Source organism: Chiloscyllium plagiosum, unplaced genomic scaffold (genome assembly GCF_037043375.1).
Source record: "Chiloscyllium plagiosum isolate Xiang-an unplaced genomic scaffold, Cpla_swu_hap1 HiC_scaffold_17, whole genome shotgun sequence".
In the NCBI taxonomy this organism is placed as follows: domain Eukaryota; kingdom Metazoa; phylum Chordata; class Chondrichthyes; order Orectolobiformes; family Hemiscylliidae; genus Chiloscyllium; species Chiloscyllium plagiosum.
The window spans coordinates 37,433,108-37,444,458 of NW_028270155.1; the positions used below are offsets into that span (position 1 = coordinate 37,433,108).

The following is an 11,351-nucleotide window of genomic DNA, read 5'->3' on the forward strand; positions in this document are numbered from 1 at the left end:
TTCAGAATAATTATATTTGTGTGTTGTATTTACATTCTGTTACCAGTAGGGCCTTAAGTTCACATCTTCAGCATCTAGATTTACTCTTCTGTTCCAAGCAACCCTGCTTCTCTAATTGATGAACATTTTGTGTTGTTTAATGATATGACTTATCATTGACAACTGGAAGAAGTACATGGAAAACAATCTGAGCTTAGTGTAAAGGAGTCAGATGAGAATCATCTGTTGACTGTTGAAGTAATATTTGTTGGGAATAAAAGTTTGGGGAAAAAAATCTGTTATGCCTGACGATTAATTTCATTTCATGAGCTTTTTTTCACTTTGGGCGGCCTTCGAGTACAACATTATTTGTCACACCCAGGTGTACCATTTGTTGGCCTCTGGTTCAATTCTGGATTTCCTTTCGGAAATTGCAATGGTATTTTTCTAATTCTCCCTCTTGAACTTGGATATTGGACATTGCATTGCTTTCATGTTGAAAACCTGCCCAAGAAATTTACTGGCTAAAATACACACAAGAGAAATTGGTTAGCCATAGTTTTCTAGCTTTAAGCTACAGCTTGCTTTATATTCATTTCCAAAATCAAACAAACTTTTTGTGGTGCGGCACTGTTTTGGGATTCAACATTCACAAAAGTAGAAAAGAAATGAACAGTTAGCTTTGACTAGAATATCTGTTTTACTGTGGAAAGTGTATAAGCTCTGTACTATATAAATGGAATAATTTCATGAGAATTAATAAGTGATCTTTGTAGTTTATAAATGGTAACTTATTACTTCCACAAATGAGATTTGCTGCAATATAGTCTTTGTGCTATTTGAGGATGTCTGTGTATTCTTTATTGCACATCTGTTTTTTCCAAATTTAATTTGAATCTTATACTTCAGTTGTTGAATTATTAAATATGAATATTGCACTGCAGGGATGTTTTTCTGTTACACAGTGGTATTATACGATGCTATCAGCAGTTGGTAAATCGGCTAATTGATTTTTCTTTCATTTTATAGTGTTTGATAGTTTAAAAAATATTTCACAGGCTATACCAGAAATGTTGCACTTTACTGAAGTGTAGGCTCGTTTTGAATTATTTATTGCCAATGTACTGCTAACCTAAGATTTGTAGCTTTTTTATTTTCCTGCAATTGCTTGGTTGTGATTGTAACATAGATACTGTCTCTAGGCAATTGGCAACCTGTTTTTGTAATTTTTCATCAGTTTGATCGCTCAATCTATCAGGTTTACATGCTAGTTTCCAAAGTTTGAATATGTAATAGAGGTGTTTATAATTCTCCCTTAAGGGGAGGGTGGAGGGGTGGTTAAAGGGAGACATAATCATTGACATTCTGCGGGGATCTAACACCTAAGAATGTGCTGCGTCATTTTTCATTGGGTTGTGGCTGTCGCTGGCTGGAGCAGCTTTGTTGCCCATTCCCAGTTGCCCTGGAGAAGGTGGCTGCTGCTTTGAACTGTTGCGGTCCATTTGCTGTAAGCTAACCCACAATGCCATTAGGGTGGAAATTCCTGGATTTTGACCCAATGTCACCAAAGGAACAGTGCTATCATCCCTAGTAAAGATGATGAATTTGGAATTGAACTTGCAGTTGGTGTAGTTCCTTCTGAATGGTAATGGCTATGGGTTTTGGTACACACTTGTAGTTTGTACACTCACTGCTACTTTGCATTGGTGTGGAGGGATTGAATGTTTGTGGATGTGGTACCAATCATGTGGGCTGCTTTGGCCTGGATGGTATTAACGTTTTTGAATGTTAGGCACTGTATTCATCCAACTCATCTATTCGGGAGTATTCCATCACGCTCCTGACTGCTGTGTGAGCTGTGCCATGTAGATGGCCGACAGGCTTTGGGGAGTCAGGAGGTGCGTTACTCACCGCAGTATTCCCAGCCTTTTGACCTGCTCCTGTATCCACTGGCGAGTGTTTAAGTGGCAGGTCCAGCTGGTAACCTCTAGCTTGTTGGTTGTGGGGGATTCAGTGATGTTAATGCAATTGCATGTCAAGGAGAGATTGTTAGATTTTCTCTTGGAGATGTTCATTGCCTCACATTCCATCTGGAGTGCTCTTGGATACTAAATCTTAGGAATGATGTGTATTGGCCTTGGAAGCACTATAGTGTTGAATCATCAGAATGAAGATTCCCCAGAACTATCTTTTTTAATCTGACTTTCTGTCACCCCTCTGAATAAATATTTATTTGGCTTGATATTAAACTGTGAGCACATGGAATGCTTTGCTATGTTATGTGAGGCCCCTTTTCGTCATGGCTGACCATGGGTTGCATCCCGTTGTTCTGGCTTTCTACTTCCCTGACGCAGTGTCACTTTTGACTGAAGAGGCCAATGCTGGAGTGACAGTCCCGGTTGCAGAGGGCTAATCTCTATGTAATGGTTGATCTGCTCGAGCTGCTGTACTACTTGTCTGCTGCAGCGCTCATCAGCTTCTTTTCCCCTGTTTTGGTTCGGGGTGTTTTTTCATCTTGTGCAGTCAGTTGCAAGCCATTGCCAGGACTCCGTAACGGTATCAAGCACTTTCATGTTCCTCATGCAGACGTCCTTGTAGTGCAGCTGGGGGTGCCCTGTGGGTTTCTTCCCAGAAGCAGGCTCTCCATGAAGGTTATCCTTTGGGATGCGGCCATCCTCCATGCAGTGGAAGTGGCCTAGCCAGCGCAGTCACTGCTGTCTGGGCAGAGTGTAAATGCTGGGAAAGCCAGCACAAGATAGGACCACTGCATTGGACACTGTCTTGCCAGGATATGGCAGATACTCTTTAAGTGGAAGGTGTTCAGTCTTCTCTTCTGTCTGGCATATGTAGTCCATGTTTCACTGCCTTACAACCGTGTGCTTATGATGCAGGCATTGTAGCCTGACATCTTTTTCTTCAGTGTCAGCTTGGGATTTGTCCATACTCTAATCGAGAGGTGAGCAAGAGCTGAGGCTGCTTTCCTGATCCTCTTGTCAATCTCTGTGTCCAAGGAGAGGTTGTCACTGATGGTAGAGCTAAGGTATGTAAACTGATGGACGACACAGAGTTTGTAGTCGTCGATGGTGATGACCGGCGGTGTCCCAGGACGCTCATCTTCAGACTGAGTCAGTCTGATAACCTTGCAAGTGTAAGAGAGGCAGTCTATCAGTAACTGGAGTTCCTGCTGTGTGTGTGTTGCAACTGTGGCATCATTGGCAAACAGCATGTCCCTGATGAGTGCCATGCTTACTTTAGTCTTGGCTGTGAGGCGGACCAGGTTGAAGAGCCTGCTGTCTGTTCTAGTGCGTAAGTAAATCCCCTCCGTTGGGGTGCCAAAGGCATGGTTCAGGAGTACAACAGAAAAAATCTCGGTGTGGGAGCGAGGACGCAGCCTTGTTTGATGCCACTGCTGACGTTGAGGGCTCATAAGAGCTGCTATTGAACCACATTGTCCCCCTCGTGTTACTGTGGAAGAAGTCTATCATACTGAGCAGTTTTGGTGGGCAGCTGGTCTTCAGGAGAACCTTGAAAAGGCTGTTTCTGCTGACCAGGCTGAACGCCTTGGTAAAGTCAATGAAAGTAGCATGTAGGGGCATTTTCTGTTCTCTGCACATTTTTCCTGCAGTTGGCAAAGGGAGAAGATCATGTCTACTCTTGACCTTTTTAGCTCAGAAGCCGCACTGTGACTCTGGGTATACACGTTCTGCCAATTTCTGCAGGCGAGTCAGATGATCCAAGCAAATGCTTTGCCGACAGTGTTGAGGAGAGAGATGCCTCTATAGGTGTTGCAGTCGCTTCTCTTGCCCTTGTTCTTGAAGAGGGCAATGATCTTGGCGTCCCGCATGGCCTGCAGTGCAGCTCCTTCTTGCTAGCACTGACAGAGGACTTTATGTAATGGGAGCAGGAAGCTAGTCTTGCAGCACTTGATCAGATCAGGAGAAATCCGTCACTACCCAGGGCCTTCCCTGAGACCAGGCTGTCAGTGGCCTTGCTGAGCTCTTCTACTGATGGCTCTGCATCTAGCTCGTCCATGGTTGGCAAGCACATGATGGCATCAAGTACTGAAGCAGACGCTGTATACTCTCTGGAGTGGAGATCAGGGTAGTGTTCAACCCACCTCTCCATATGCTGGCCTTTGTGTGTGATTACTTCCCCAGTCGAGGAATTGAGGGCGATGTGGGGGGGGGGGGGCTGTCTTATTCTGCGCTGGTCCTAGTGCCTCCTTGATGCCTCTGTACATTCCCCTAATGTTCCCCATTATAGCGGCCGTCTGAATTCCCTCACTTAGCTGTGTCCAGTACTCATTAGCACAACACCTGGCAGTCTGCTGAACCTTGTTTCTGGCAGCTCTGAGAATCTGCAGGTTCTTCCTGTTAGCTGACCGCTTGTATGGGGGTCATCTCGATTGCTTTTGCCTCAAACCAGTCGTGTCTCTTGGAGTTCTTCTTCCCAAAGATGGCCAGGGATGTGCGGTACATGGTATCTTGAAAGGTTTCTGTCTTCTCTGTGGCAGAGTCTCTGTGTCACGAGGCACTGAGTTCTCTCTCTCAAGTCTCCGAGAACTGCTGCATAAAATCTGGCTGGGACATCTTGCTGAGATTGGTGCGAGGGTTCGCCTGTTGCTAAGTGTGATGGAATCTCTTAGGTTGCAGCTTAATCTTGCAAAACACCAAGGAGTGGTCTATATGACAGTCAGCACTGTGGGTAAGAGTGAGTGTGGAGAACATGTTTGGCGATGCGCCTAACTAGAATCAGATCGAGTTGGTGTGTCTCCAGGAATTCTTGTGCTGAGGCTTTGTCTGGAAGTTGGAGTTAGTGATGCACAAATCATGGTAAGTGCACAGCTTAAGCAGTCGCTGTCTGTTCTCATTCACTTTGCCCACACCAAAATGCCCAAGGCAGGAGGGCCACAAGTTGTGGTCTGCACCCACTCTGGTGTTGAAGTCACCCAGAAGGACAAGTTATTCCTCCCTAGGGAAGCTGCTAATGAGGGCAGCGAGATTGTTGTAGAACTTGTCCTATGTGTCTGGTGTGGAGGACAGTGTTGGATTATACACGCTGACAAGGTGACTGAGGCGAAGAGTCATGAGTTGTTGTGAGCCATTGCTGCCTGGTTGTCCTGTGTTCATCACTGCAAAGCCGACCCCGTGCTCTGAGTCCTTCCCCAGCCAGTAAAACATGTAGTCCTTCTCTTTCAGTGAACCCACCTCTGTCAGCCTTGTTTCCTGGAGAGCGGCTATACCGATGGTGAGTCTCTTGAGCTCGTTATTTATGACAGCTGATTTCCTAGAGTCGCTGATGTCCTGGAGGGTTTCTGAGAGGCCGGTCATCATTGTCCAGACATTCCATCTGCTCAGTTTTAGAGCTGGTCTTCTTTTTTTGTTGTTGTTCTTTTATTGTTTGGTGCAATGATTACAATCTGCTGTCAGGACAATTCCTAATCCCCATTCACCCAATAAGGATAGTGGGTTGAGGCGGGTGATAGCTGTCCAGTGGGATCCGAAAATTCCTCCTACGGTTGATACCCCTGGCATTGTGTTCTACGCCAATCTTGCGATGACACAAAACCAGTATCTGCTGCCCCCTCGTGTTGTGTCGATGCCGTAGGTGAAGCGGGTGGAGTGTCCTCTCCAGGTACAGTGGTGGTAGGATGCAAGCCTAGGTGGTGTGGTATAGGGACAAGCTGTTGCCCATGAAGCATGTTCTCCCTCTCCACAACACTGGCTAATCTAAAGGAACAGCAGAGCCGTTACAGTTTGGTACCAGTGCCATCGCAGGAGCTGTCAGAACAAGGTTGTAGATAACAACGATCTATCTTTGGGGCCCCCTGCTTTGGATTTTTCCTTGTGGTTTACTCCTGAAGCCTTTCCCAGTGCTATGTTAAAGGCACTGTGTAAATGCAGGTTGTCAAAGAGAGTTAGGTTATGAAGGTCAGTTGTATTTTGTATTCCTTTGTGTTTGAAAGGTTGAGGGGTTATCTAATCAAGTCTTTTAAATTATGAAGGAGTAAATAGTGGATTCAGATAAAGTATTCTATTTGAGAGCATCCAAAACAAAGGGACGCAAATTTGAAATTAATGTTAGACTATTTAAGCACAAAATTGAGAAGCACTTTCATGCACTGGCTGGAGCACCTTCCTGACAAGGCTATGGATTTTTGGCCAAATTAAATTTGATGGATTATTGTAAGGCTTATTGTAAGCATAAAGAGGTATAGAGAAGATGGACAAACTATGTTGAGGTATAATTCAGCCATGATTTGTTGCATATAAAGTGATTACTTTAATCCAGATTAAATGAATGCTGAATATTAAATATTGAAGAATGATATGATACATTTTATAAATAAAAGAAATTACACATCACTTTTTATTTTCTGTTTTACCTGTCCAGAATGTAGAGATTCTGAAAATTCTGGAAACAGCATCTGCTCAGGTAACCGAAGAAGATGGAGTATTCAGACTAACTGCTGCCCGGAAGATAAAGTCAGCTGATGTCAGAAAGAAATGTAAGAAGTTGTTTAAAGTTAATCATCAAGTAAATTGTTCTGGACTGTGGGTTTCTTTAATTTATAGGATTTTCTCAAATCCTTTGCTGGTTTGCTACTGTTCCTGTGCTCGTGGCGTGGATTGTCTATTTGACAAAGTCATGTCAGAAACTGGGAAAGTGAGCCAAGATTCCCACAGCTGAAATTTCTTATGCAGGGACATGAAGTGAGGACAACATTCTGCCTGGCATGGATACCAGAAGCTGAATAGCCAGAGGGTGACTGCCACTTGTAGTGCTGTCTTCTGATAAAGGAATTGAAGTGAGAGGAAAGGAAATCTATATTTGCTTGTTTCCATTTCAGTATCAAAACCACCTACTTTCCTTTTCAGCTGATGCATTTGTTACGAAGCCAGATGAAGTTAATGAAATCATTGATAAAAAAAGGATCCAGCTTGTGCAATCCATTCAGAAATTTAACAGGTAAGTACAACTCTAATGTGGAAAAGAATGTAGATTCAGTAAAGGTACAAATTAGTTACTACTATCAATCAATGTTAGCTTAATTAATTTGGGCTACTTTTGATGTGTATAAACTTTTGCCAAGAAGGTTTTCTGGGTGTGTTGTAAGTGGTCAAGCTTACAGTGCAGCGTATGATTCCATTATATAAAATTATCTAGGATGGAATTTTGAAACAAGTGAGGATGAAGTTGTAACTGCTGTTCCTTGAACTGGATTATAGTCCAAACCAGACAGCTGCCTTTTACATAGCTCGTTCCTGATTAACTTGCTCACATATCCCTTACAGGTGAAAAATGTGTTGCTGGAAAAGCACAGCAGGTCAGGCAGCATCCAAGAAGCAGGAGAATCGACGCTTCGGGCATAAGCCCTTATGCCTGAAACATCGATTCTCCTGCTCCTTGGATGCTCCCTGACCTGCTGCGCTTTTCCAGCAACACATTTTTCAGCTCTGATCTCCAGCATCTGCAGTCCTCACTTTCTCCTCTCTTATCCCTTATAGAGGTTTACAAAATTGAGGGGCATGGATAGGATAAATAGACAAAATCTTTTCCCTGGGTTGGGGAGTCCAGAACTAGAGGGCATAGGTTTAGGGTGAGAGGAGAAAGATATAAAAGAGACCTAAGGGGCAACTTTTTCATGCAGAGGGTAGTACATGTATGGAATGAGCTGCCAGAGGATGTGGTGGCTGGTACAATTGCAACATTTAAAAGGCATCTGGATGGGTATATGATAGGAAGGGTTTGGAGGGATGTGGGCCAGGTGCTGGCAGGTGGGACAAGATTGGGGTTGGGATATCTGGTTGGCATGGATGAGTTGGACCGAAGGGTCTATTTCTGTGCTGTACATCTCTAGGTGTCTATATCATTTATTTTAAAAATTGTAATGAACTTAAAAAGTTATTAGGAAGCTGTGTTAATTAATAACAAGCTGCATTATTTTTATAAATCTTTTAAAATATATGCAATTGTTCATAACTTAGCACCAAATTCAGCATAAAGTAAAACCAAGAACTGCAGAAGCTGGAAATCTGAAACAAAAACTGAACTTGGTGTTGAAACTCAGCAGGTCTGGCAGCATCATGTGCTCTGATTGAAGAGTCAAAAGACTCAGTGTTAACTCTGTTTTCTTACCAAATGTTACGTCCAAATGTTACATGCCAAATTTTGAACCAGCAATTTGAACATTTTTTTAAAAAGATGGGAATTCAAATATGTCTTGAATGTTTGAGAATTTTTCTGTTTATCTTGCTTTAATTAAGTAATCCAGTTACAAGTATGCATTTTGCTTCACTGTCAGCCACCCCTTTCTAAAATGTCTGTTCACTTGTTTCTCTCACAGTTGGCTTCTGCTTTCAGGCGAATTTCAGTTTGATCCCTGGCCTCACTACAGATTAGTTAGATATTCACAAAGGAAAGAATATATCACAGGTTTAGGTGCAAGGATGTGCTTATGTGAGTGGTTTCAGATAATGGACCTCACAAAATTATCTAGAGTAAAATCCAAAAATGGGAAAAGGAAAAAAAATTATGGCAATGTATGTTTTTACTCATGAAGTAAGAGGATAACAGAAGAATTGGTATTTCCATAGAAACAAATCAAATTAGATGGGATAAAAAAAAAACTGCACCTTGCTCTGAATGTGACCCTTGAAGACATTGAAAGCATTTTGGTTAAACCTTTGTCTGTAGATCTGAGAATTTAAAGAAGACTGTTACAAGAGATAAAAGCAGCCCTGAATTTGATGAACTCCTAATCCATCAGGTATGAAATCTAACTGGATTAACTTTACTAGATAATTATAAGAAAATCATGATACCATCTGCTGCAAATAATGGCATGCAATAAAGGCAAGCAAGCCACTTTCAGGAAGCTATGGACTTGCACTCCAAGATCCTGATGGACACCAATGCTGTTCAGGATCCTGCTGTTAATTGTCTGCTTTTCCTTAACATTTGATCTCGCAAAATGCAGCACCTCATATTTATCTGGATTAAACTTCTTTCCCTTGTAATACTGTTACATCTGATTTCAGCTTTTCTCTCTTAAACTACAGGGTAAATTCTGTCATGTTATGGTCACTAGATGTTCCTTCACCTTAAGCTCCCCAATCAAATCTGCCTCATTACAAATTACCAAATTCAGAATTGCCTGTTTCCTAGTTGGCTGTACCATAAACTGTTCGCAAAAAAAAAATACATATTCCTTGATTCCTTTGCTTGAGATCCACTCCCAACATATTGAAGTTCCCCATGATTTATTTTCTGCCCACATTCTGACTACTGCTAGGAGGCCTATACATAACTCCCATTAGGGTATTTTGTTTTCCTTTCTTCAACTCTACCCTCACGGATTCTACGCTTTCAAACTCTGTTACTACTTGCTATCAATTTAATTTCAATTCTTACTAACAAGGCAACCCTGACCCCTTGCAAATATGTCCACGATGACCACAACTTTGTACCTGCCAATTTCAATCTCTCCTACATGCTCATTTTCCTTATTTTATATACTTCATGCATTTAAACACAACACTCAGTCCTGCATTGACTACACCCTTGTCATAGTTGTCCCTTTTATCTGCTATGCCTGAAGTTAAATTCCTGACCTTTTCCATACTCTATCTTGTTACTTGGTCTGGAAACTTCAATAACCTATTTAGAGTGCTACCTGTCCCTTTTTAACTTTTTCCATAATTCTCCATGCAACTGAAGCCCTGCCTATTTAGTTTCTAGCCCGATGTACAGCCCTAGTCCATGCAATCCACCAGGACTCTGCTTCCAACATGATCTAGGTGAAGCCTTGTTAATTTGGATTTGACACTTTTTCAAATAAACTGAACAGTTTTTAAGAATATTTGAAAAGCTTTTTTTATTACTAACAAGTCAGTAGTCTAATTTATATACATTTGCATTGTTTTTATAATTTGATCTGACAGTTGGCAATCAAGACTTTTGACAAAAGAAAATTGAAGCAAACTGAAACAAAGGATCACAGTGCAGCATTGTTTCTTAATTATGCCATTGACCTTGAAACTGAGAAAGAAAAGCTAATTGCAGCAAACCATACAGAGACTAATTATCAAAACAAGAGAGATACAGGTTTTATTAAATCTTTACCCAGTAAATTGAATGATGTAAATGGAAACACCGAATTTGTGGGAATGTGTGGAGAACTTTGTAATCATTCACAAGATTCACCAGATTTTGAGACAGTTAATGTTGCAAAAGTAGGCAACCACAAAGATATTGGTGAATTATGAACCAAAAACTGTTCATAAAGGAGCTGCTAATATAAATGCCTCCAGGTAGGTACCCCACATAATGTACGCACACATGAAAGGACTGCAATGCTCACTACCTACTTCGGCTGGAAAACTGATCTACTAAAACTGAAACCTTGGATAAAAATTGTCACTAAGTATGAAGTTCACTTCCACTGTGCAGTCACAAAGGAGAAAGCACTTAACTCTATGGATAAATGTATTGCAGTAGCAATATTTTACTTTGCACATATATAGGGAAATGGAGCTTTGTCCATGAGCTACTGTGTAGTATTCCATTAGACATGCATCTGTATTTTTGTGTGTATATATTTAAAAAAATCACTCTTGATTATTGGCAGTAATTTTAACATTAAAACATCAAAAATGTATTTTTTTAAACTCCTGCCAATTCCTATTGAGCACAAATAAAGTTTGTTTCTGTTGGTGTCTGTATTTTTCTAGGACTTTCTATAACAATGTGTGCCTTATTTAATTTTATAAATGTGCAATGTTACTATTCATATAAACAAATTATTCAAAAATAAACATTTTTGTGGAAAAGATTGCTATTATTTTATTTACCCCTCGCCCCAGCCATCATTTCAGGGTATACAATGAACACTGCAAGTGTAACCAATTTAAAGTAATTTTCATCATCATTTGAGTCCCTTGGTTGCAATGTTTGATGACACTATTTTAACCACGTCCAGATTAAATACATTAAATGCTAATTTTGCAAATAACACCATTTTTACTATTCACTAGTCTATTTGTAATCTTGTGTATCTCTCAACTGAATTCAGTAAAATACGCTTTCTTGAGTTGATGTTTGAATGCATTTGCAGGTGTCTCTAATGTCAGAGATTCCAGAGCGATGATCCTTCAGCTGTTCCTAGGTATCATATTTTGTTCATAGGGTTGTCTTGGTTTTGAAGTTAAAAATCTCACAATAGCAAGTTCTAGTCCAACAGGTTTATTAGGAAGCACTAGCTTTCGGAGGTACTGCTCCTTCATCAGGTAGCTGCGATACGAAAGCTAGTGCTTCCAAATAAACCTGTTATAGTGATTTTTAACTTTATCCACACCAGTCCAACACCAGCT

The 11,351-nt window shown here is 41.1% G+C and overlaps 1 protein-coding gene across 5 annotated transcripts in view; it reads left to right on the forward strand.

Moving 5' to 3' along the window:
• The window catches only part of ankrd27 (ankyrin repeat domain 27 (VPS9 domain)), a 94,466-nt gene extending 83,670 nt beyond the window's left edge, over positions 1-10,796 (forward strand). For 3 of the 5 annotated variants that reach the window (XM_087995843.1, XM_087995845.1, XM_087995846.1), the window contains 4 exons: positions 6,373-6,503; positions 6,856-6,948; positions 8,677-8,749; positions 9,924-10,796. In XM_087995843.1, the coding sequence (XP_087851969.1) occupies positions 6,373-6,503; positions 6,856-6,948; positions 8,677-8,749; positions 9,924-10,247 (621 nt within the window). In that variant the 3' untranslated portion in view covers positions 10,248-10,796. The remainder of the gene's footprint in view (positions 1-6,372; positions 6,504-6,855; positions 6,949-8,676; positions 8,750-9,923) is intronic. The other 2 variants (XM_087995844.1, XM_087995847.1) reach the window with 1 other exon arrangement.
• Positions 10,797-11,351: the final 555 nt, after the last annotated feature.